Here is a 27,475-nt window from a genome sequence, read left to right on the forward strand (position 1 = left end):
TCTTCGCCAGCTGTCTTTCTCTCGCTCTCCCTACGTCTGTCTTTCTCCCTCACTGCTTCTTCTTTCTGCATCCTTGTCGCTGAGAATACGCAGGAATCCTCCCGTTCGCCCGTCAGGTCGGCCCGGTGCTCCTGTGTGCAGCACCGGGACAGACGCAGCCCAAGGTGACTCTATGTAGAGCACTCCTCAGGAGATGGGGAACACCTGCTCGGACAGAAAGACACACACACACACACACACACACACACACTTTTCCCCATCAAAAGTAGCAAAGCCAAAAGACATGATGAGTCATCATTGAAGGCAAAGCCGTTCTGTTCCTTGAGTTGTTTATTTGGGCGTTCATTCAAAGAGACAGGTCAGACGTGATTAACCCTGTCCTTTATTTCGTTGACCATATTTTTGAGCTCTGATCTTTATACCTTGATAAGGTCAGTATGGGCTACAATAACCAGTTTATGCAATATTGATTTGCTATTGAGCCTGATTGTTGCCAGACGGCGCCCGGCAGGTGGCCTTGGGGCATAATCAATTTATCAGCAACTTTAATCGACAAGGACCTCTGCAATAAAGACAGGCAGTGTGTCCTCAGGTAATCCAATAGAGCCTTGCTGTGTGTGTGTGTGTGTATCAGCGGTGTCTGTCTGTTTTGGTTCTCCTTTCTTATGTCTCCATAAGAAACAGTGTACACAGTATTTCATGCAAAAAGCAGCATTGATGTTACTTAAGCGAGGGCACCAGTGATCCTCCTCTCCACTGGCTCTCCCTTTATTTCATTTTTTTTTACCCCAACTTTGTTTCCTCCACCTCCACATAGCTGGTTGTGTAGGTGAAGATGAGTTATCGTGGTCACAGCGATGCCGCTGATAGATGAAGGTGAACTCGGCTCCGGCCTACAACGGGAGACTTTAGAGGACACAGCGGCTGCCATCCATCCTCCCAGCCACCTACATGCCCCTAAAGCTTCACTGCAACCCTGTAGTGCGTACTGTAAATTATACAGTGTAGCTTTATGAAGCGCCGTGGTACTCAGCAAATACACTGTAGCATCCTGGTGTCCCCAAGTAATGCATGGAGAACGGATGTAACCTTTTTGGTACATTTCTGAATGAATCTATCATTTGTCAGACTGTGTCCCTGAAATGTGATTATAAACCACAGGTTTACTCTGCAGTGCACACTATGGTATCATTGCTCTGTGCATTAAAAAAACAATAATCATGAGTTTGCAATATGCGACACGGTTTCACACTTTGCCTCTTAACTTCCCAGCGCACACAACCTCATGAGATACCAGTCTAGTCCCCCCATTTAACTCCAGTAACCGGTTGCACTAATCACCCCAGCGACTCCTAACATATCCCAGCCTCAGTGTTCGGGGCAGTTCGTCTTGTCGCGGTTTAAAGGACACCTTCTCTGCCGGTATTATCGGTATCCCACCTCAGCGGCACACCTGCTCCTTTATCAGCCACACGATAGCGGCGCTGCTGGGGGAGCCCAGAGTCCCACTTCCTTATCCTGCGCGCACAGCAGCGTTCCTCTCCCACATCCGCTATCGGCGGGAAATTACACGCACCTTAAGCCCATTACCACTTCAAAAGGGAACGGCACAGGGAAGCGGAGTGGAGTCTTCCCATTAGTGCCCTGCGGCACGCAGTTGTGTGCCGTACCTGTTCCCACTGTCAAGAGATAATTAACAATGGCAAATTCATTAGGCTGGCAACAAATGGCATATAGGTCACCCACGGGTCTGTTGGTGTAGGTGAAGAAAGGTGCCGCGTGTAAATGTCAGTATGTCTTGAAGCATTCTGTGTCGAGGTGTGAATCTCTTCCAGCAGAACAGGTGTATGAGAAGAAAAATCCCTTCTCGGGATTTATTGCTTCGCTTGCAAAAGCTACGGATTAGAATTATTTATTGCTGTGCATGTGGCATTTTTTTGACTCATGAGTAGGCTCCATTTTCCTGCAGTTTTGATGGCACACCAGAAAGCCTGATGATTATGCTCTTGCCTGTCTCTAGATATTTCACCACTGGCTGACATGCACTGCACTTCAATATGCAAGACGCATATCCGTCAGTGCTCGACATGTTTACATGCAAATGGATGTGTGGAAATGAGGAAATGAAAATAAAAAATGGGCACAGGGAGAGGAGAGAAAAAAAGTTGTCACCGCCGTCAGCAGAGTTGATCTGCGTGTCATCATGGCGGCTACGTTAGTTTAGAATCCATCACTGCAGAGGAAATGTGCCACAGTCACGATGGAAACAAAAGCAGGAAGTACAGCCTGTGCTGCCCCAAAGTAGACAGAGTGGTGGTGAGGGCACACTTCAAATTGAAATTTCCTCCAAGTGAAGAAAATAAATAGAAAAAGAGATGGAAAGATATGCTTGGCTGGACAAGCAATGCAATATCTGACTGAAATGATTACATTGTAACTGGCGGCTGAAGTGTGTGTGTGCGCGTGTGTGTGCCCGAGCGCATGTGTTTCAGTGCTCTATGTGTGAGTGTTTATTTTGTGTGTCAGTGCAGAGGCGATGAAAGCATCCTTGGGTGTCATAAAACATTAAGGTCTCGTACTTATCTGGCTCTCATCTCTCCCTCTCGTCCCAGCTAAACGGACTGGCCCCGGACACATGCTCCAAACCACTAAATATATTCGATGGGGAACTTGGCCCGGTGTCGGCAAGAGATCCACCCTGACAAAGGTGACTTGCTCGGCTTGTCATCGTTAGGCAGTAAAATAAATTGAATTATGAACCCCTTTTTACACGGAGGACCAGATCAAACATATGGCTCTGGTTCCAGTAATGGCTGTAAAACAAACCCTTTCCATCGTCTTACAGTCCTCAACTGCCCATCAGTCATTGACCCGAGTTCTGATTCCTGCTGTGAACCTTTCAGTACAGTGTGTACAAGAAAAATCACATTTCTTGTGGCTGTGTAAACAAAGCAGCCAATCTTCTCCATCAGCTCCTCCATCCTTCTTGATTGTTTAATGCCCATAAAGGCAGAGCGATGGTGATGGGGGGGGGGGCGCTAGACTCGGCACCTTCGGCTGTCAGCTGACGGATTCCACCGTGCTGCACCGTAATCACAATATCTTTCAATGACAGAAATTCCTTGGCACAGATCAGGCGCTCTTACTCTGGATGGTTGGCTTTTTATCCAACTGCTGATGAGGTTAATCTTTCTTTGGATACTCAAATGACTTCAATCTCTGTGAGTGAAGTAGAAGACGAGTAAATGGAATAGCAAAATGATCCTCACCAGTGTTAAGATATAGAAAAGAAAAATCTATAATCAAGCTTTGACTGTATACTGTGTGTTTGTGGAAATGTAAATCTATTACCCATCAGATTGTAGAGTGAGAAAAACCAGTTTAGACGCCCTTCAAACAAGGCTGTGCTTTTAGTAGCTGCTGGTTCTTAACTGCAGCCGTACTTGAAATGTATGGAACGCCCCTTGAGGTTGTGAATGTGGCATCTGTTGCCATGTTTAATTAACGCTGTCAGTTTTGGTTCAGACACTGTACACGGTCAACCATTGGGCAGAAAACCAGTGGCTTTAATCAAGAAAAAAAAAGATGACGCTTTGGATGCTTGACATGTTCATTTAGGCTCAAAGCAGAGACGACAGACAAGAAATCCGATGAAAGAGCAGTGACTGTCAACGCACCATATGGCCTTAGTGCGCTACATTCCCCAAAAACAAAATCACACCTTAAAATCTAAAGCCAAATTGAATTGTGGATTTGGAAATGAATGACACCACTACCTTCATCCTGCCACAACCGCACTGGATGAAGAAATATGAACACCGCAATCCTTTTCTGCAGTACTTCTGTCTTTCATCTACGCTTTTACAAAGCAAGACATCTTTCAGCGTAAACGGAAGGATATGAATGAATACGCTATCCTTGGATTCTGATTATTTACAGTTGTAAAGTGCTAATGCACCGGGCTGTATGGCTGCATTCAGTACTCTCTGAATCCACAGGCACTCGGCATCATTAAACTCAACATCAATACTCACCGGTCTTCAAATACATTGTTCATGTGCCTCTGTTGATTGACAGTAAGATGTTGATCTGTTGAACCGCGTATCATATCTATAAATCTTCCTCCTTTAGGTGTTGCTCAGTCTCACGAGCCGAGCATTATCGGTCACGGCTGCTTCCATTTGCAGGCCTATTCACGCAGCACTCTAGCACCTAGTGTTCCACTCACATTTGAAAAATCTGGAGCCCTCACTCCTTTAATGGAACTGCCTCTCGTTTCCTCAATAAAGGCGAGGCATCAGCATCTTTCAGCTGGTCCGCAGGGCTCATTTTAAAGGGCCGAGGGCTACACAATGCCCCGTTTCTCCACAGGCTATGCTTCCTGCTGAGAATTATCCCACCGGCTCTGCACAACAATCCAACATGTCCGGCTCAACAGTGAGCCGCCTGTGGATTCTCTCCAGCTGTAATCCGTGATTCTTGTGTCTTTGGGGGATTATATCCGGCGGCATTTCACTGTGTGACTGCAGGAGCTGCTGGCGTAGAGGACAAGACTAGATGAGATTAGCCGCATCTACATCGCCGTTATCTCCAAAATAGCCAAAACATTCAGTCGTATGTTTCCTTGAAAACACTATAGATCAACATTAGCGACGGTCCCTGTTCGCCATCTCGGCTTCGTTTAATGTTCTCGTAGAGAGACGGGTGAATCGATTGAAGAAGTACAGTATGCTGATGTCCCAGCGTGCTTATCTGATGAGATGATCTCGATCTCTTATCAAATGCAAATTGTCTTTGTGATTGGTTCTGGCGCACACTGTTTTGCACACCGTATTGTCTTGGAAGAGAATCTCGTATCAGCAAAGTTTTCTCTCTCTATTTCCCAAACAGCTTGTGTTTTTTTGCCTTCACACAGCCGACACCTACTGTATGTTATCTTGAGTGTAATATTTTACATTTTGGCTACGTTTTGGTCCGGGATTGTTCATAGTTAGATCCACAGTATAGGAGCTTGGTTTCGCAAAGTCGTTTCAGACAGGCTTTCGCTCTCCAAGTAGATTGTACCCAGGATTTCACCGATTTTACCCAGAGCGTCCCCAGACCCCTGCCCAGGGGCTTCGGTGGCAGATCTTTAATAAAGCGCGAGCCTCCTGGAGTGTTACTTATGTTTTAGGGAGGAGAGATCCGAGGTTTGACGGCGTTGTAACAAACAGTCGCCCCCTCTCCTTGCTCTCTGTGGGAGCTAAGCAGTGTGATGGATTAGGCGTGAGGTGTGTCCGCTGCCTTAATGGCAGGTCCAAGGCAGCCTGAGGAGATGGTTTTAATCATATTTGCCTCCTCATTACCCTCCCGTCTGCTGCCGTAGTGCAGCGCTGGGATACCATTGGCAGTCAACCACAAGAACAACACACCTTCAAATACTATACACTATAAAAGCTCATTGTGAACTGGTGCCATTTCAGAGAGCTTTACTAAGCTGACAGAATTCCATTGACGTTAAGCTACTACAAGGAACTCTCATTTTGTGTTGTTTTAGACAACCCTGTGTACGAAAGCGGTAGTGTTTCCAAGCACCAGAGTCCCTTTAGAAAACCTCTCATTTTACTACATCAGTGTCAGACGGTCTACTCCGTTCAGCTTTTGGTTTCCCAGAAATACGGGCTGGGTCCCGATCAGCGTAGTGTCGGTGTTGGCTCCCAGCGGGGACCGGCGGAGCAGCGAGGCAAAGCTCCTCTTCTGCCGGTCACTGAAGTCTCCTCCTCCCGCCGGAGCTTCCGACTGCAGGTCGCGGCGAAGGCGGATCTGGGTCTGTCCCCCGGTGTGCTGGTCGCTACCGGAGTCTGAGCTGAAGGACTTTCCGGTGAACCTGCATGACTTCATTTTTTTCTGAATCTGACCTGTCGACAAAGACGAAAAAGCATTAAGTAAAACTGTATAGAAATGGCCAATCTCCTCCCTGATGGTCTCCATTATGGAGGTCATACAGAGACATCAGCATTGAATTTAGACTGTTTCATAACCAATTAAAGTTCCCTACGGTAACTTTAAGTGGAAGCACTGTGTAAATGGTGCTGAATATGTTTAGTGGTAATCTCTCATGAGATCGCTCGTTATTGCTGATGGAAAAAATGTACATTGTGATGTCTAAAGGAAACAGCCGTAGTTCGTTATATGAACACCGATTTTTTAAGAGGTTGGGTCAACAAGATATCTTGATGCGACAAAAAGAACGTCCTTACTTCTTCCACTGCTAAAGGAACGAGAGTTTTGTGGTTCAGAATTAGCTTTGAGGCTTTTCCGTAATAAGCCGAGGAGTGACCTTGACAACAGTGTGTTGGGGATAGACAGCTGGTTCTTATCTCCGAGGAGACCTGCTGGAAGTCTGCCGTGCGACAGTGATGCCTATCATTCATTTAGCCGTGACCTCATCCTCCTTCACGAACATTTCAGCAAACGCAGTCTCACAGCAACCAAACCTTGCAGGGGAAACGTGCCTTCAACCGTTGAATGTATTTACACAACAGAGGAAGTTTTGCCTTTGTGAAAGTCAAATGACGTTTGTGGCTTATGAATTCTGAAAGGAAATATCTGTCCGTCTTAATTGTCTGTGTCCGTCTTCCATTACTCTTTCTCTTTCATTGACCTGTAGCCTTTAGCATGGCCCACTTTCACTCTCAATGTTTGGTCAAACTGCCCTGTGAATTTAAAGTGGACATGATGTTTTGTTGTTGGGGCTAATCAAAGAGTTTGTTGTGCTTCCGTGTTCTGGTTTTGGGACAATGGGTTTAAGCTTAAATTTTCAATGTGTCAGATATGGGCAGACTTTTAGTTTGAAACATTCAAAACTCAACAAACATCAACAGAATGTGAAGAAGTAAGAGTTTTGACATTATATCAAAGATGTCTGTGTATTGTTCTACATCCTGTCTTGTTTAAGGGGCGATAGTGGGTAGTGGATAGTGGGTAGTGTAGCAACAGAAAGTTTAATCTGGCGGGGTGTCCCCCGGGATCAGACCCCCGGCGGTTTGAGATTGATTATTTTGAGTTGCTACAGCTCCGCTAACTGAAGGTCCATCTCCTGGAGCTGCTGGCCGCTCTCCTCCAAGTGAAGTAGTCTTCTGGTGGTGAGGGCATAACAAAAAAAACAAGTCCTTCTCTGGCTTCTTCTTCCACTTTGTATTTTACCTCATAAACAAACTATAAGAAAGGTTAGTGGCACAGTTAACACAAAGATGGCGAACGTTAACTGAAGGTTGATGGCACACTTGGAGATTTTTGGACAGGAATATAGTTGCCTTTCAAAGTTTCAGCATTTTGGTCTAATTGTACTCATAATGGCCCTGTTGTTCGTTAGAATTTGGCTTTTTTTAAATTTGATTACATTTTTTTTTAGGACTGATGTCTCTTAAGTTAGATTGTATGGACCCAGTACAAGAGGTGAAATGCTGCCCCCTATTTAGTCGGAGCATGTGCCCAAAGTACCCAAATGAAATAGTTCAATGTTGACAGAATTGGGATGTATTGTAGGTGCTCACTCCATATCCCCCCTGAAGTTTGTTCAGCCTCGCTATTATCTTGTCTTTTTGTAATTCCAGCGAGTGCAACATCCTCTCAGGTCCCTCTGTCATTTTTCTCTGGTGGTTTTTCCTTGTGTGTTGCCGTACGCAGTGTGAGGGGGCTAATTGCATTCCCAGCAACCTTGTTAATGACAATGCTGTAACGGCTTTCAGCTATTATTGAATTGACTTTCAACATTGCCATTTTAGTTTCCACAACTGCCATTTGCTTAAAAGCTTTGCCTCTGTACTTGTGGACAAGCTGGCGTGGTTTAATACGTGCATGCGATAACAGCTTTAATGCCGTGAATAAAATGAGTTTCCAGAAGACTCCATGGGGGCAGAACCTTTCAGGTGGTTGACTTTGCTGCGCTGCACATTATTTTATGAAGTGTGCAGGTGTCACTGTTGTTCGTCAATGGATGCACTTGGAGGGAGGACAACCGAAAAGGAAGTACCGAAGGTCCATTAGAGGTTGTTTGCGGTTATTTATTCACAGCTCATGTTCGGTTTGTTTTTTATAATAAATCTGTAGGAATGCAGTGACTCTTCCTGAATACAACTATTAATTAAGTGCATCATTTTTTAATCTTAGTTTATGTCCATCGGCTTCCATTAAAACACATTTAAAAGTAATATAACAAGGACATTGCATCATTCTATTATTCCGTGTTTGTTCTGTGCCGGTTCAATGCAGTAAATCATGTAAAAGAGTGGGCAGCAAACTGCAGTAATGACTACTTTTATCACTCTGCTCTGGAAGACGCAGTTCATGTTCTCACATCTCTCCTACGCCGTTCATCATTCTCTGTTTCCTTCACTCATTGACAGAAGAAAGAAGAGCCGCTGCGATTGATTCTCGCACAGTTACAGATGTCAGCCAGCTCGTAGTTCCCCTCCCAGCCGAAGGCCTCCTGGCTGCCTGCCGGCTGCCAGACGGTTCCCAGCCAACTTCCAGACGCTTGGGAGTCTCCTCCCCCCTCCTCCCGTTTCCGGACAGTGGCGTGTCTAGAGCCCACTGTAAACACAGTCCACTGAAGAATCGTGCTTCTTTGTTTCGGCTGCGATTCACAAGAGATACGATGTACTTTGGAATGTGCAGAAAAAAAAGAGAAATATAGAGAATTGTTGAAGGCCACCATTGCAGTCTTTTTCTTCATACTGGAAATGAGCATATACAGTATGTTAGTTTATAAGTGTGCACTTTAGGTATGTATCACATGGGTGTATGCATTTTTTGCATGCGAGAATATTTGTATTGCTGTTTTTTTGCTCTTTACTCCCTTCTTTTCCATCTTTCCTTATCTTTGTCGTCATTCAATATGTCTTGGTTGTCCGGTCTTTTTGTCGTCCTCAAAGTGTTTTATCGCTATTAAGCCTCCCTGCCATCTCAGTCTAATCCTTCTTCCTCGTTCCTAGTCATCATGGGAGCGCTACTGTTCTCCCTGCAGAGGACAGCAGAGAGAGAGAGCAGATAGTCCTCAAAGAAGAGCTGTGATAGGATAGTTTCTCCCTCTTCAACCTTGAAAACTGCTTTAGGACCCGAGTACGGATGGATAGAATGAGAGAGAAGCATTCGATTGTCAGAGCGGAAAAAAACAACCACCAGGAGGTCCATCGGCTTTCCAAGACAGATCGCGAATGTTGCATCTGAGCTTCAATAGGATTCACTTGATCTGTTGTTGTTGAGCTGTTGGCTCTTTCTATTCGAACTGAGGGACGATTATCTCCACACGCTGGGCGATTTAAGGCTCCATTCACGAGATGATGGGCCTCCGGTGTGTCCAGGTCTACAGCATGCTTCATTCTGCTGCATCAGACTAGCATCTCTGAAAACAAAAAAGTACAATTATGCTACGAAGACACCACATGGAGAACGGCTCAGTAATTACCTTATTAGTAATGCAAGACAAATGTTTGTATTGCCATCTAGCAAAGCGGGTCGCAGTGAGAACTACAGCAAAGTACTTTTTCAACATTCTTATTCTCAATCGTGCATCCAGCGAAATGCTCATTCTACATCCCGTCTGTCATAAAAGAGAACAGCTTGGCAACAGCAAAGAAAAGTCTGAGGACATCTCTACTTACACACTCAGGAACCTCGACAACTTAATCTGGCTTTGAGAGCCAATAGACTGCAGCACTCAAAGAGGAGAGTGTCCTTCTTCAGCCTCCTCATCCTCCTCAAACCTGGGGAGCTCTGAATTAGACAATCAGGTAGCAGACACTGTTGATTCTTTGCCGGCCCTGAGGCTGTTGTGTGGATTTTTTTTGTCACGTTCTGCTACAGCACATCCACAAGTGGTTTAAAGAAACTCAAACACAATACTGACGACAAGTATTCACTGCACTTTGCATGTGCCACGTTTCTATAGACAAGGAATTGTGTAAATGTCCCACTGGACGTCACGCTGACAATCTGTGATCTATTTGAAGGAAGCGTGTCTCGACGCCTTCTATTCGCCCGGTCTCTCGTTGACTCTGCGTGTGACAAAAAAGCTTCAGAAGCACCAATGGTTGCAGCTTTGTGAGGGGAAAAAAAGTTTCTTACACAGTCGTACCCACAGGCGGAGGATTTATAAGTGGTGGTCATCCCGATGAGGGAACGGGCAATGTTGGAGTTCTATATAGAAAGCTGCAGTATTCAGCACAATTGATTTAGTCTGCAGGGTTTCATGTGAACTCACCCTACTTCTGTAACAATGTAGGTACTTGAACTCAATTCTTACTCTTTTTTTTAAATGAAGAAATGCACTCATTGTCGAGTAACATCTCAAGTGAAAATGTTCCGTTTGAACTGGCCTGTCTCTGGTGATGCACAGTACAAACTGAAAACTTAAAAGTTGACTTGACCAGAAACTGTAAGTCTGATTGACTTTTTCCACTTCATTGAATGTGAATTGCACCCAATGGCCTGTGAATTACATGCAGCTCTGGGAATCATGACTCAATCTTATCACACACACACATGTGGGTGTGTGGTCGTTTGGCGTAACACTGTTCCACGGGACGGGCTTTCACCCCCGCACCCTCTAACATCCCGGAAAACCAAAATAGACAGAAATAAATGTATAAAAAAAGTTGTTGTCTTTTGCAGTGGGAAGACCTTGAGACTAAGGACAAGCTACTTTTAGCACGCCACAGATTTGTTTTACCATAAGGCAATGGACTGGATTGAAATGAGTTTTCTCTGTTAATCAGTTATTATCTGTGCTGATTGTAGCCTACAACCCTCTAAAACCCAACACCCGCCTGGCTGTTTTAAGGATTCTTAAAAAAGAAAAGAAATCATCAAAAAGACACATTTTATCGTCGCCACTCACTGGGACGACAGACGTTATGGTCAGATGTTTTACTTTCCGACAGGACTCGAACACATCATGTGACAAATGCAACCAAATCAAAGCTAAAAAAGTTTGATACTTCATCAAAAAATCTTTGTCAGCACAAACCTGATCCAGTAGAAAACATTAAATTCAGCGCTCATAACTGGGCAGCTATGATTGACTCGGCTGAGACCAACAGTCATGTGACAGAAACTCTGTGAAACAGCTGAACACAGAGGAGAGGACCAGAGAGATTGTAATTGGAAGTTGTAAAAATGTAAATCAGTCAATTGATATGTAGCACGTCGAGCCTCACTTTGTTTTCCAGATATTGTTGAGCACAAAATGTTGGATAAAGTTGTGTCGTAGTAGCGCTTCGTCAAATCTAATTGATGAGATAACTTTGTGATTTAAGATTTGCAATTGTGTCTCCGTGCCTAAGATTAAGGCTTGTTTTAACGGATGATTGCAGATTCCAATTTTACGATGACATATTCTGCTGTAAATTGTTCACTCGTCAATTTTCCATTTATTTCGAGATGCATCTGCAGCGACTGTTCCTGGAAATGATTACATGTGTTCTACTGCCTGTTATTCTCACCGTCGGACTAAAAGCTTTGCCCTTTACAGCTAGCATGTAGTTCATTTAGCTTTATTTGTCATGTTATCAATAACAAGAAAAAGACACGATTCATGCTTAACGGGAGCCGCGTATTTAATTCCACACAAAGGATCCGCTCATGATGTGCTGCAGCTATATGCTGCGTGCTCTGACTGAATGATTTGGTTGGAGATGCACAACCTAGCCCGAGGCCGATGTAATTCCCCGTCTCATCCTCAAACCTCGTCTTCATTATTAAGCTTTTATGGAGAAGTGCACTGAGGGTGAAAATAAGAACATTTGTTACGAACATTTGCTCGTGTGTCTGTGAAATAGTAAGCAATGAAAAAAAACATCTGAAAAAAAAGAGGGAAAAACATTTTCTCTGAGCTATTTTGTGGTAAAAGCTTCAGACGGAGATTATTGCAATGGATATTATTTTGTGGAATAATTTACTGCAACAAGAGCTCCGAAAACGTAGATTACAACATACTGAAATAATGTGCAACAGCTGTTAGACCGTTTGATAATTCAGTGGTCTTGGTTTGAGACTCGGTCTCCTGTTTCATCCTTTCACGCCAGCAGGATGCACGACTAACTAACTCAAGAGCATCTGCTGCTGCAGCATCATCAGGTTCACCGTTCATTGAAACACATTAAAGCACAGTATCTTTGTTAGGAGGAAAACAAAAGGACCTTAATAGATCCCGATTAAAAGAAGCAAGGTGATATTCACAGAAGGCATACCTACCACCTGTTTGCTACAACACCAGAAGTAAATACGCATGTTGTAGCTGCTGCTGCCTTCGCTTTGATATTGAAGCTTTCTGTCAGTATGTGCAGCGCAGTAGGTTCGTCTTTGTGTGTGTTTGCGCTGATTACGAAACACACGCCAACGTTTCATTTCCTCCACTACATTAAGTTAAGCAGTGTTTTCTGGAAGTGTCACCTGCTCAGTATTTGTTGTTCAGTCGAGTGGAGACTCTTCATGTCGGTTTTTCGCACAATGCCTTTGATTGAGTCGATTCAAGAGTATTATTAGGATTCCATCATATACGGGCACCCCTTAACTATTGTCTTTTTGAACACTGTAATCAGACTAGTTGACTACTCGGATAAAGTGTTTCCTTTCATTATTGTAATCATGTACTTCCCCATCCCTCTGCCTCTTTCTCATTTTCCTCACTTCAAGATGTATTGTATGTGTTGAAGTGTAGCAAACCATGTATTCGTTATTTTTGCTCTTAAGAGTCCGGCACGTATGCCGGACACCTGCCAAGACCTCACGCAGAGAGGGAACAATGGGAGCAGGTGAGCAGGAGAAAGGCATCACGGAGATAGGCGCCGCAAAAAGATATAATAAGATAAGATAAAAGATAAAATAAGGAGAGAAAGAAAAAGTGGGCAGAGTAAAAAAGAAAAAGATCTCCTGTGGACAGCTGCGGGGGAGGTTAAAAAGGGAGAGGAGATGGGGAGGAGGACGGAGGGTGCCACTACTTCTCATCCTCCGTCTGATTTCTGGGTGGCAGTGATGACTGATGGAGGACCACTCCAACTGAAGGTCATATCCGAAGCCCTGCCATTTAGACTGCCACTGTCGCAGGGGAAGGGATAAATAAAGCCCTGGATCTCGTGTTTATTCACCCCGCTTCCTCTCTGGCTTTGTCAAAGGAGCAGCGAGAGACAGACGGATGAAGCAGGAGGAGGAAAATGGAAGATAGGATTGTCAATTCAGAGATGTCGAAGTCATCTTATCGTTCTTATTTTTTACAAAAGTCATTCACACTCTGACATCCTCAGATTCACTTTTAACAGTAAGAGTCTTGATCCTCCTTCTTATTCTGTCAATCTACAACACGCACTTTTTAAATGTATTCCTGCCACATATTGATTTGTATTTCCTTGTGACATTCCTACAATAGGGATGGTGAGTGATGGGAATGAAAAGAGAGCTTTTCCTCAAATCCTGAGCAGGATTTTGGTGATCAGTATGATTATTTTGCACAAGAGAGAGAACAGACAGCGATGGCAATTACATAAACATTTATCATACAAATTCCTGGAGGAAGATGAACTGCAGCGGACACCATGTTTCTGATTTTGGTCTGCCCAGATTGTCACAAGACTGAAGGACAGCAGTCTATCACTGCTCCAATGTCCCTGCAGTCTGGCCGGGACACGGAGCCATTCGTCTGGCGCTGGAGCCGGACGTTCAGACGGGGCTGTTATCCCCCCAGGCAGGCCCGAATTATTTGGGCCAGACGACCTCGCTGCCCAGACTCTAATATCTGATCAAGAACCATCTGCTGGGGCTGCCAGAGCCCCCCCCCCACAGACCTCCCCGATGGGAAATCATGCTATTAGCGGTGCAATTAGAATGATTCTGATCACCGTTTGAAAAGCAATGCAGCACAACAGAATCACCACAGGGATGACACTTGTGCTGCTGTATTGATTTGGGAGGATGCCGAGCCATTCCCGCTCCCTCACTCTGTGTCCCGCTTTCTCACTTGGCCTGCATGGTGATCACGTGATCTGCCATTTATTCATCTGTTTTTGCAAATCTCCCCCAAAACAGCAGTTTGTGTTGAAGTATTTGATGTGTGTTTATTTAAATATTAACTTTTTCAATTGGTATTTTTCATGCAGTTAGATTTTCTTTTTTCTTTTGAAATATAATGATGCCCACACTAAGGTTCAAGGTTTCATTTATTGTCATTGTACAACACAGGGTTCCGCAACAAAATGAAGTTTGTTGTCGCAGTTTACTTCAGAAGAAAAACACACAGAAAAAGCAGCACAACTATATTACATGTGTAGAAAGAAGCTGCTCTATATCTCTTGCCAGAAGGCAGCAGGGTCAACACGTCTTTTTAATATCTTTTGGTTTCGCAGGCACCTCTTGTCACTAATATCCCTGAGGCTCAGTAAATATACCAACAATGTCCTGGGTGGTCTTAATCCCCCGTTTTAGAGCCCTCCTGTCCTGTGCCGTGCACATCTCATGCCAGTTTGAGTTGTTTCCAGTCAGACTGCTTTATATTGATCCTCTCTTAAAGCGAACAAGAACTTGGCACAGGCTTTTTGCCTTCTGAAGTTTCCTCCAGAAATACAGCTGTTTTTGAGCTTTTCCCACCAGGATGGAGAGGTGTGATGACCATGTCAGGTTGCTGGTGATGTTGGTTCCTAGTCGTTTTAAACTTGCTCCACCTCAGCACCATTGATGTAGACAGGAGGGAGTGTCTTCACCTCCTTCTTTTTTTGTTCTAAAATCAACAATCAGATCCTTTTACTGCCCTCGAGCAAGAGCTTGTTCTCTGAGCACCACTCTGCAGGAACTTTGCAGAGTTCTGCAAAGAAAAGATTGCGTGAAATCCCTGCCCAGTGGTGAATTGCTGTCATTATAGCAAAGTGTTTATGTTCCGGCGTCAAGATGTGTTTTTTTAGTTTTGTTACGAGTGGACATGTCTAACAATACGCTTGAATGCATCACACAAAGTATGCCGAAGGTGGAAAAAGTTTTAATGGCCTGTGCGAACGGTCTCGGCTCCCACTGTGTGCCGGGTAGCACCATTCGCCAGGCCGTGATAACAGTTGGTTAATGGGTAATGTGCCACACAAGAGTGATGCTGCACTCTCTGTTTTCATTTTGTTGCTGTAGTGCAGTAATTAATCCGGCTGAACCCTTTGTGCTCACCAAATAAATGCTTTCCTTTTTCATTAATAGACAACTCATTAGTACATAATGAGCAAGAAGGCAGCGCTCCCCGCTCTCCCTGTGCACTATACGTAGCCGATGAGCATGCGCTGCACTCGACTAATTAAAACCCAGGACTGTCTTCTGTCTTCTTCTGTGAAAGCGGCACAGGCCTTTGCTTTTAATGCATTACTTCAATGAATCGTGGTGTGCACGTTTTTTGTTTTTTTTTACAAATAAGGAGAAAAGACAGAACTACCAAACTCACAGCCTGTGTATCAATGTATGTCTCCAGCACATCTGTATATTGCTTGTGCTTTGTGTTTTTTTTCTTCTTTTTTTTTTTACACAAACGACTTTCTCCAAACTTTCCCATCGATCAGTGTTTAACCATTGATGCATGCTTATACACACAAATGTTTAAATATAATGATTAAAGGCAGCGACGAGCTGTCTGGATGACGGTCTTTAGCTGTCAATGGCTTTTCATCAGGACTGTAATTTGGAGCTTCCTGCTGAAGGTGACATCATCCTGTTAGCTCCAAATCACCTGTTTCTCACTGGCAGAATAATCGTGCTTCTGACTTTGGTTTCTCTCAAGAGATGTTGAGAAAGGTCATCCACTCTGGTCACTCAGGATTCTACATCCCCAGGAGTGGGAGTATTGGGAAATATAGCACGGTGCAGACATTCCACACAACACAAAACATATGAATCAAATCATAAATTATTAATTTACCAGCCTCCTAGACTCATGAATGTTCCTGTAGAGTAAATTGGTTTCTAATCACATTAGTCATGTTCGAAAAAAATAGCTGAAGACGTGAAAAGACTGTTAACTATTAATACTTAATAGCCCCGTTAGAGCTTTTTACTGTTTTTTTTCACAATTTTTGTGTTTCGGATTTTTTTGAACAGGCCTGAAATCTTGGCTCGATGAAGCACTGGAGCCATCCTTCACATAGCCCCAACCCCCTAACACGCTATGAAAACTAGCATCAACATAGCATCAGTGGTGTACTGGCAGACTGGGAGGAATCCCACTGGGCCGGTGGACCATCCATAATAAAAGCCATCAAGTTTTTACCGCCAGTCCGGCCTCGTCTGTCTCCTTATCGGCCTTATCCGTGTGAGGCACTCATGATAACGTGTTGCAAGCGTGTTGCAGTTCAACTTATGTCATAGTAGCTTATTCCACTGTTGGGCAGTGGATCAATTGTTTTGAGTGTTGAAACCCACTCTTTTAGACGAGTTTGTTTCAAATTTGCCTGGGTGCTACATAACACATTTGTCTGTGGTGAGACAAACTCAGAACACATTCATCTTTGCCTCACCCAGACTTGTACATCCAGGTCAACGGTCCCGACTGACCGGTGTCACCATTACGCCACGTAGTCGCCGCTTTGCTTCGTAACGTGAACTGATGAGCTGTCACTGTCCACTAGCGAGCGTGAGAAAGAGACGAACAGCTACAGCGTTGGAATTCATCCTAATTACATTATGGAGATGATTTATCAATAGCGGTTAACCATCTGAGGACAGACGCATTTGTTTCTTTCGCAGTCTGCACACATTGCTGCACACATTGCTGCACACGCGCTACATTCTTTACACGGCTCACATGCTGCCACACGTGCACATGTGCAGTCACGCTCACACAAAGGTGATGTATTTATGCACGCTTATACTCGCAGCGCCGTACAGCGATGGCGTTGGTCTTCGTTCGTGCAGATGAAGCGATGATTAGCCGTAAGGATTCCTCACTTCATGATGAGGATAAAATCGAACCCAATTTCTGGCTGTAATTAAAACTATTCCCTGAGCGGACCGCTGGAAGGCCACAACTTTAAGAGGTCAATAGAAGACAGGTTTCCAATAGCAGTCTAATTCAATCAGTCTGGGGTGTATAGTGTATGTTAGGAATCAGGGCGTGATTCTTCAACACTTGACACATACATTTGCCTTACCAGAGAGCCAGCATGCATCCACAGCCTCAGCTCTGTGCCTGGCTACTCCTCATCTGTAATGGACCATCTGCATTACAGTATGTCAGAGACTGCCGCGGGTCGATTTTAATTAATAATGTCTCCAAAATTGTGGTTTTAGTGTGATTTTTAATGCTAATTATCAAAAGTTTTTTTTCCCTTTTTTTCTCCCCGTGTTCACATTATCTTCTGTGCGCCGAGTTTAATGACCCGAGAGCATCCGAGTAACTCTGAAATCCATCTGTATAAACTTAAGAAATGCTGAGCAGCGATCGGGAAATGAACTGCGCTCCCCTTTTAATCCCCAGACGGAGGATTTCAAAGATCTAACGGCGTAAACAATACAGTCTAGCCCTCGGAAAGAGCTGCTGTGCAATATTTATGTGTCAAAAATGATCCAGCTGGCCTCACGTCAAGGGTCACACTGGGGAAGTGTAACACAGTGTTTGTGACTCAAGGAAGGTGAGAGTAAGAGGGGAGAAGAGGTGAAGAGGTGAATCTAAGAAATGTGTACTATCCGCTCAGAGACTTTTTATTTTCCTCCTCCCTACTATCATTAACTACAGTTATATCCATCACACAATGTTTATGGCGTTAATCGAGTCACGTGCAGGTGTGCCAATCCTTCATTGAGACATGCAGTAGGGCTAGAAAGAAGGAGCCCATTGGTCACAAAAGAGAGGAAGGATTCTCAATCAAGTTGAAGCTTTCCTTGGATGTCATGTTCTCTGTTTTGATGCTCGCAAGTGAGAGATGGCACAGAAATGTGCCAAACTCTGCAGAAAAGTGCCGACAACAAACGGGACGCTGACAGTCATGTACGGTGCAATGTGTTCGTCAACTTCTGCAACGCGGCAACTTCTGCGTTATTCGTTATGTGGGAGCGTCGGGGGGGTAAAAATGCAACTGCGATAAATCATCTCTTTTTGTGTGAGTTCCTCCTCAAAATGACCTGGGACAAAAGAAGACTCGACTGGTGCAGCGGGACGTGATGATGATGTGAAAGCTGGAGTGGTTTCTTCAGCTAGTGTCGTCGTGGTTACCACTGCTGCCTCCGGTGTTTCAAAATACAAACCCGCTCCCGGCTGAGGCAAGCAGGTTGGCACTTTGGTTCAGCGGAGCTAGCTGGCCACTTTAGCATGTCCATGGCTGCCGCAGGAAGGACACACGGGGAACAATGGTGGAGTTCATTTTAATTTGCGAGTATTGTGTTACATGACGCATCTTCACCGCTGAACAAGGTCTGACGCCGGGTTCTTTGTTTTGTTTCTTTGTCGGTGACGCTCGCCTCCGATGGACGTGCTCCACAGGGTCAGAGCTGAACCCTGTTGTCTCTCAGCCGACATGGATTTTTAAGAACTGCCGAAAAGTTATTTTTTCTTTTATTTATCCAGATCCAGAGATTTGGTGTGTTTACTAATTCAAGCACAGCAGCTTCCCTGTCTTACTCAGTGGGAATACAGTGAGTGAAGCCTTGCCTTTAGGGCAATGTCAAGTTGACAGTTTTTCATGTCTCTGACTTCTTACTTCTCCTCTGTTCATTGGCCTTCTATGTCTTGGCACCAAAACAAGGTAAATAGATGTCATTTTAATGTTCTTTGTTTGCCTTTTTTCCATTTGAACTGACATCCTACTCCATTAGGTTCAGAGGGTACATGTTGCCTGAATACTGAATCGTCTTAGTGTCGGTCTTCCTCGCCATCTCTTCTTTCATCATCGTTGACCGTGAGGGGCTACATTTCTGAAACGTGAAATTTCTGAAAAGCAAAGCAACAGAGTTGGGGGATGTTTATTTACTTACTAAAATAATTTTCAAAATAAAGCCGTTGGCATCCTCGGGCATGCTTTTGGCCGATTCTTAACTTTCCATACGTACTTGGCTGTATTGACATTCGGCCTACTTTACATAATGCTCAAACCCACGGGGCCACTGCAGTGGGTGTGTGGGCACATCAAAACACCACTCGCATATTCACTGCAAATTAGTCTCCAAATCCATATAAACCACCAATAGAAGAAATGCAATAATCAATGGCGGAAGCTTTCTTTACCTCCCTAAACAGCAGAGATGTTTGTGTGTGCTCACACCAATCAGCATTGTGTCTGCTTTGACCCAGCCAATGGAAGAAGTGCTTTTTTATTATAATTTATTATCAACAAACTGGTATGTGCGTGTGCTCATTATTTAGCATTATCAGTGTTAATAGAGAGCATGTTGTACATTCTCCCCACCCAATATATTATATATCTGTGCAGAGAGAGAGAGAGAGAGGTGTATAGGCCCCTTCTGGTTTTTGCAGGTAATACGTCCGGGGAATGAAAGAAATATAACTGAAATGATGCCTTGTTGTATTGAAATGACATCAAGATGGAGTGGAGTTGTCCCCAGCTTTTTGTTTAGCCTCTGCAAGCTCTTTCCCAGACAGCTTGCAGCTGCGTATCCACTGTACTGTGTTTTTCTCAAATGAAATTGAACTGCTGCTCAACAGTAGAGGTTAGAATAAGTAGGTTTTACCGGTACGATTACGTTTCGTCTGTGAAATGGAGGCTTCTTTCCACGAGGAAGAGTGCAGAACGATGTAGGACAGCAGCTTGTAGCAGGGCAGAGTTGGATCTGAAGATGGTAATTGACTTTACTTTAAGAACCTTCAAAGGATCTCCAATAGCAGGACTTCAACACAGGACATATGGGGCAGGATGCGTATTGGCTTTTATGGTTTCTTCTTATAACAGTATAATTTACACACATTAAACATTGTCATTGACACAGTTATCTGAGGTTTTGCTGCTATAGATCTGACGTGGCACACTCGTACAAAAAGGAGGAAGAGAAAGATGAGAAAAGGCAGTTTTCTTTAAGACCTTTATTTTAATTTTCACGAGTTTGTGTACCAATGTTAAAAGCTTCACCTTAAAGCACTCTCCTCTCCTTTTCTCTCTTTGTCTGTTTTTCTGGAAATGTTTCTTAATCTTTGGAAACCTTGAAGACGGTATACTTGTGCTACAAGCACTTGCCAGAACATGTCTGTTTGACACATTCTATCGTCTTTTCTTTTTAAATGTAGAAGCGCAGCGGGAGGAGGATACGGGCCGGTGATTGGGACATGTTGGGTAATACGTTATCGTCTCTGTGGTTACCCCGGAGGTTTTAACAGTGGCGAGAGTTTGTAAATCCTCGGGGTAAGAAGGAAATGGACCAATGATTTTCTTTTCGTGATAAGCTTGACTGCGCTGGACTGTGAGAGTGCTTCACTCACTAATTATTTGAAGCCTCCTCTCAGATTAGGGTAGACATGCAGAGCTTATGGACAGTCGCATAGCAGACAATCAGACCATGTAATAACCGGAGGGCCAATATGTGCTCAAATCCACTGTAACACCTCACAAAACAAAAGTGTGTAAAGCCCTAATGCTCAGTCCAATCCCAAGCTACACTGCCTCGATAAACACAACGAAGCCACCCCCACAATGGGCGCCATCTTTACTTTGGCAATTAGGCAGCGCTTTGGATTGTCACTTCCTCAGCCCAGCACACCACAAATCCATCCCGATTCAATTATTCCCCTCCCATGTCTGACCATTTGGGCTTTTTTTGGCTGCATTTCAACTGCTGCAAGAACAAAGTTATTATTTAAAAAAATGAGGCTTTTCCCCCCCCCCCTTTTGCTTTTTATTTATTCCTGCGTCCCGACAAGTTTGATAAATCTATTAAATGCAAATGCAACCGTGGGAGCTTACAAACACTGTCCTGGTAAATGTGTTATGAGGACTATAAGCTAGAGTTACTGTGTTTTTCTCACGCCTCACACAGTTGTTCTTCTTCAGTGTTGCAGTACATCCTTCCCTCTGAGCAGCCCGTGTTTTGATCCACGCCTTGTGGGCGAGCGGTGTGTCTCTAGTGGGCTCCGAGCAAGAACCTAAAATGCTGAAAGGATGATTCGCCTGACCTCAAAGTTTTTATTTTTTTGTAGTTTTTATTTTCTTTCTTATTAGAAAGCTCACTCAGGGTACATTGTGTAGGAGACCAAGGGTTTGCAGGTGTCTGGAGACTCGTCTTTCTACTTGAGGCCTCTCCGCGATGTGTTTGCTCAGATGCCTGGTCTGTCCTTGTTTGGGGAACTGCTGTGTGTATTATTCAGACACACCTCGTCCTAGTCCCTATGTGTGTTCGCATATTCAAGCGTGCATGAGAGTGCTTAAGCGTCTGTTTATCCTCTTGGGTGGCCCGTTTCCCTCCCAGCATCTCCTGTCATCTCCTGCTTCTTATGTGTGTGCTGTACAGCTGCCTGTCAGCTCCTAACAGATCCCTCTTTGTGTCTCCTCTTTTCACAGACACCACAGTGTCATCACAAAAAGGTAAGCCAGCACTCAATCAGTCACCTGTGGATCCCCATGCGTCTTCAGATGGCTGACGTGCGCTTGTGTCGCTCCGTGTGTCTTCTCTCTTTTTTTTTGCCAATGAGATGGAAAAAAAACATGTCATGGCGCTGGTGATGGTGATTTGAATTTGAGTCGTTTGGTGTTTCTGCTGCAGAACAATCTGTTTGATTGCAAACTCACACCCACTGACACCTATAGACGAAGTGATCCCGCCATCCCGCTACGACGCATTGCTTTCTCAGTGAGTCTTATGTTCAGACTAATCACAGTTCTGTTCCGACTCCTCCACATGTGTATGTTCATGTGGGGTTGGGGGAGGGTATCGTTTTTGCATATTGGATCTTCGGGGAGAGAGACGGGAGGTGTAGGAGGCGGGAGACGTTTGTGGGGAAAGTACCTGTGGGCTGTTTTGATGTTTGTTAGATGATGGGGGGGGGGCACACACACACTCAGTCAAACTGTCTAAACAGCCCCGGGGGGTCTGCACCCAGCAGTCCCAGAACCTCCGCTCCTCGTAGCGGAGATGCGTTAACGGCAGAGGGTGCGTCACGTGCCGTGATTGCTAAAAGCAGACAATCACTCGTGGGAGAACTTCCCCGCTGATTTTGTTGAAACTTTCTTTGATTCCCCCGCGGTGCTCGCGTGAACTTGGGTGTTGTTGTTTTTTTTTTGGCGCGGGGGGGAAGAACAGAACGCAGCTGAAAATATTGTCATTGTCACCCGGGTCTGCTGTGATGTGCACAACATGTATATTTGAGAAACATTAACAGCGGGGAATGCGTCTTTGACAACGTGGCAACACTTGTTTTATTATTTTCACCTCGCAAAGCTTCAGATGCTTGTAGATTCTGTGCAAAGGCCTTGATGTAATAATCGGTCTGTGTGTCGGGTTACACTTAGTGTACCCTCGCACACACACACACACACACACGCACACTGCAGTGCGTGATGACTATGAGGTGTACGACGCTGTCAGATGGGCCCATAAAGGTAAGTGATGTGGGTTGCGGGAGCCTGACAGATGTTGAAGGGGAGCAGAGGCCGCCGTGGTGTACATCATCCCTCCACAGCCACACGCGCTGTCTCTGGATGAGAGGGAGATAAATAAGGCCTCGCGGCCCTGATAGTGAATGAACGCTCACTTTTGTCAGCCCTATAGCTGTCCATGACTGTGTCTGATCCTCTGGCGTGCTTTGTATGTCTTCCTCTTCTCCTCCCGTTGCAATACCTCCGATTCAAATCGGTTTAGTGAGGAGCGTCAAATGAAAACATCCCCCCCCCGTACCACACGTCGAGAGAGCGCCGTGGAGAAAGATAGCCGGCAGTATTCATTCGTACGCCGTGAGTTATATCCCGGCTATACAGCGATGACAGTGCCATTGCTACTGAAGAGCCAGGGGACCTTGAGGCAAAGATAGTGTACATAAAGCATGTGTTTGTGTGCACGTCTCTTAAAAAGACTGGCATACAGTAAGTGTGTGTGTGTTTGTGTGTGCCTGAGCATGAAAGATGGAGAAAGCAGGGCGTTTGGGCGCACCGGCAATGTCAACTCCCCACAGTCTCAATCTGTATATATTCAACACGAGTCTCCCGTCTGTTCAATGAGCGCAGAGCCACAGTCCATGTGTCAGACTGAGGGGCAGCACGTAGGTCCAGGCAGCTACCCGGCGGTGGTTGTGTAACCTTTACCAGTGTTCCTCACCAATATCATGATTCATAAAGGACCTTTTTATAATGTGACCTTATTCTTCAGTTCACTACTTCTGTGGAACGCCCCCCCCCCTCCCCTACCATGACATCCTTTATCCAACACCTCTCCATCCCCTCACACTCCTCCTCCCTCTCCTCTGCCAAATTCAGTATATTTATGGCACATGTGCTGGAAAAACAGTCTCCAGGAGACGTCCCTCTAATTTCATTTTCAAAATGCCAGCGATAAATTTATCAAATGGACTGGATCGAATCGGAGTCACACGCAGTGCCATCCGTCATGGGCTGTCCCTCGGGGGCCCGTGGGCGTACTTAAGCCGGCCAAAAACCTCTGCTGGCAGGAGGAGAAGATGAGGGGGAGGGGGAGGCTCTCGATAGGAGGAGAAACCAGATGAATGCGCTGGAGAACTGACGCCGAGGAGGACGACGCGTGTGCATATCTTTACGCGCTTAGACGCTCGTGCATGAGTGCGGAGGCATGTGTGTGCAGACAGAGATCAACACTAATTCTTCAACACATCGCTGCCTCACGATAGAATCTGTTCAGCGCTTTGTCTGTCAATGCGCCGGCGTCATAATTGATGAATTGCAACACGAGTTAATTGATTGTTTTGCATTTGTAAATCCCTCTCAGTTCAAACGCGACGTTGAGCTTCCTCCCCTCCCCCGCCTCTGAAAACTCCAGGTTCACGCGCCCTGTGCCCTCTCATCCCCCTCCCGTCTCTCACATCCTCATCCCCATGTACCTGGCTTTGGCGCCCATGCCGCTCTCTTTAAATGCCTTTGTGCCTGCTTTCCTTTTGTTTCATCCCCTCTTTCCCGCCGCCTATCTTGTTCCTTCTCCTCTCAGCATCTCTCACTGTGCAGGTTAAGCCAGGCGTGAGTGAGGGTAAAGCAGCTTAGTACTAACGGGGCTAATGAAGTCGGGCCCCGTATTCCTCTGACGGGGATCAGTGGCGCCACTCTGTGAAGCCTGTCAGCGTTTAATGATCAGATGAAACATTCAGACTCCCAGGCACACTGATACGTGGTAATAAGCAACTGTTGTCTCTCTTACGCAGATCCAAAAACATGCATGAATGTGCACGTACTCACCACGCAGGCACATAGATGACATGCACAACATGGCATCAAGGGTGTGCACGGCAAAGGGATTGGAAGAAAGAAAAAATGAATGACAAGAGATTCAGAGAACAATCCGGCTGTTGATTCCTGTCAGGAGGAGAAAGAAAAAGTAAGCCGCGGGCGAGAGATTTACCCCTCGCATTGATGAGCAGATTGTAAACAAGTCCACCCGCTCTATTCAACATGCTTGCTGTGATCCGGGAATTTTCGCTGCTTCTCATTTCTGCTGAAAAAAAAACAGATAACATATCAGTCAAGGAACACCAACATCTCTAAAGCTATTTGAACATTTCAAATTCATCTCTGATACTAAATCCCATCGGATAGATTTTTTATCTTTTCCTCCTCTGGTGCACATGCATATAGCAGCTTCATGTGCGGGGGTGCCGGAATGTGTGGAGTAAGTATGTCAGCAAGGGAGCCAGTGTCAAAGTTGGGGGGGGGGGGGGGTGTTTTGTGTGTTTTTTTAAAGTGTGACAGCGTGACAGAGGCGACGGTTGGGTCAACAAGCTGCCTGTTTGTCAGAGAGAAAGGGTGCCTGCGAGGACTCGGCTGCTTTTTGCCCCATTAGCCGCACATGCTAATTTACCCGTCAACTTACATCTGCACAACTTCTCTTTCTCTGTTTCTCTCTCGCCCTCTCTTCGCTCCCCTCCTTTCTAAATCTCTAAATTTCCGGATCTCTCCCTCGTTTACATTTCCTCTTCCTTCCATCGCTAAATTGGAAACATTCCGTCTTCACACCGGTAATTTCTCTCCCTCGTGTGAAATGACTTGTTTAGCTCCAGTTGAGGAATGTCGAGGGACAATGAATACATGTATTTCTGCCTCCTTGCTCCTTGGTTTCGCGAAGCCTCCTTTAACGTGCTTGAGGAATCTGCTTGAAAATATAGTTTTGGATTGAATCTTCATTTGAGCCAATGATTGATGGAAACTCTCTAATCGTTAGGAATATGGGGCATCTGGCTCCTCAGAGCAAAAATCTGAACCTGATGGGCAGACCAGCTCTTTGCAGGGCAGCTCCGTCCCCATCAGTGTGTGTGTGTGTGTGTGTGTGTGTGTGTGTGTGTGTGAATGAGAGGCCGATTGTGAATCTTAAGGTAGACAAACGCTTTATACGTGCAGACCATTGACCATTTCTCCATTTTATATTTAGCCTGGAGCTGCTGAGTTAAGTCTATTAATAATTTACCTTCAACATTTCCTCCCTCCTCTTGAGAGAGTTTGGGAACTTACCAGTTAGCTAAAGGGTACTTCTGACAGCACAGACTGACAAAGAAGACATCCAAATAGGAATTAACAATGAAGGATCTCGATAACCCAAATACAGAAAATGTGAGTGCAAAAAAACCAGGCTGCTGGTTTATTTTGGCACTCGAAAAAAAGCGTGCATCACTGTTTAACACGGCGATTAGAAATAACCACAGCTTAACTCTCACAATTGGTACCTGATAATGACAATGCAGTAATCCTCATGTGATATTCTCAGCTATTAACAGCCTCTCAAATCCAGCTCCAAACAGCCTCTCTGACACCATTTGTTGCACCAGTGTGAGGAGTTTGCGGCGTTGTTCAGAGGCACCACAGCAAGCGTCAAGTTGACTGCGACTGTAGGGCGTGAATAATGGTGTGTGAGGGACCTTGTCTGGGCTCATTAAAAATAATAATAATGCAATTAAAACCTCATCATGCCCACTTGATCCTGATGCTGCCATTTTAAAACCCATCTCTGAACCTCTTAATGTTCTTTACGGGCGTTTCAATGTTTGAGGAACTTGTACCTTACAATGCAATATAGAATGAAACTGTAAGTCGTAAATAATGGTGATTACATTTGCTGTGAGAACTGATGAAAGTAATACTGTTTGAATGTATGAGTAGTAGTTACTAGCTCTTCAATGTTAGAGCTGCAGATTTCCATGTTTACGTTGTACAAAGTGACGATTTACAGCCGTTCCAGTTTTTATTTGAATACGTACACCAGTACACTCAATGGGTGGGAGCAGGGTGTCTTAGTCATTTCTTTACTTGTCAAAAATAGCTGCTGAAGATCCAATATGTATCCAAGCACCTCATGTATGACAGACTATAAAATCCACTTTTATTCATATTGCTTAATTTGTAATATGGGTGTGGGATCTGTTTTTTTTATTCCATTAAAGATAATTACCTTCACAACTTGAAGTCTACTTTATGTCAAGACCCGAACAGACTAAACTGTTGTCTATATTTTCTATTTTCATTCCTGTTTGTTGACTTCATTGGTTGACAGTAATTACACGGTGAACATTGCTAATAACAAGCTGGGTGATGACAACAAAATATACAAATGATTCGATGTGTCGCAATGTCAACTGACTTCATGTCCTTGTGAAAACATGATGCTCTTAACACATTATAATATCAGCTGAAGTCATTATTTTTGATTGTTTTCAGACATCTGCGTTCATAGCAGTGTGAATCTAAAATGCTCCGTTGATCACATGTCTGTCATGTGGTGCTACAGTTGGTGCTTTGATTTACTTTGTTTCGCACGCTTCCCCAACTGTCAGAGAACTGTGTCAGAGAACATTGTCATTAATAATGTCTTGTTTTAGAAAGGAACACAAATATGTTAACAATCCACCGTTTTCTTGGGCAAAAATCTCAAACTATCTCAAAATGTGGTCGACGTCCATGGTGCCCAGATGTTGAATCTTCATGACTTTGATTACCCCCCCAAACTTTTCATCAAGCATCACGAGCAGTCGGGGAAACGGCTCAATTGGACGGATTAGCAAAAAATTGTGGACAGTCATGGTTCTCAGACGATGTATCCTGATGACTTTGGTGTTCCCCTCCTGACTTTTGAGACTAATTTGGAGGGAAAAAGAATGCATTACCGTGAAAATTGGTTTGCGCAGTCACACACAGTCACACTCTCCCTCAGGATGAATTGTAATCCCTTTGGTGATTCACTCACGGTTAGTCTTGCACCATCATCGAGGTAGTTTTGTTCCCAATACTTTGGTCCATGACCAAATCAGCCTTCACTTGACTGTGTGGCTACACTTAGCAGGCTAACATGCTAAACTACATTGGTGAACATGACGAAC

The 27,475-nt window shown here is 44.7% G+C and overlaps 1 protein-coding gene across 1 annotated transcript in view; it reads left to right on the forward strand.

Annotated features, from left to right (window-relative positions):
• LOC306781100 (cadherin-4-like) overlaps positions 1–27,475 on the forward strand; it is a 200,194-nt gene that overhangs the window by 68,320 nt on the left and 104,399 nt on the right. Inside the window, exon 3 of the mRNA XM_079273787.1 lies at positions 21,498–21,521. Coding sequence (XP_079129913.1) covers positions 21,498–21,521 — 24 coding nt within the window. The remainder of the gene's footprint in view (positions 1–21,497; positions 21,522–27,475) is intronic.

This window comes from Melanostigma gelatinosum (assembly GCF_949748355.1).
Source record: "Melanostigma gelatinosum genome assembly, chromosome: 8".
In the NCBI taxonomy this organism is placed as follows: domain Eukaryota; kingdom Metazoa; phylum Chordata; class Actinopteri; order Perciformes; family Zoarcidae; genus Melanostigma; species Melanostigma gelatinosum.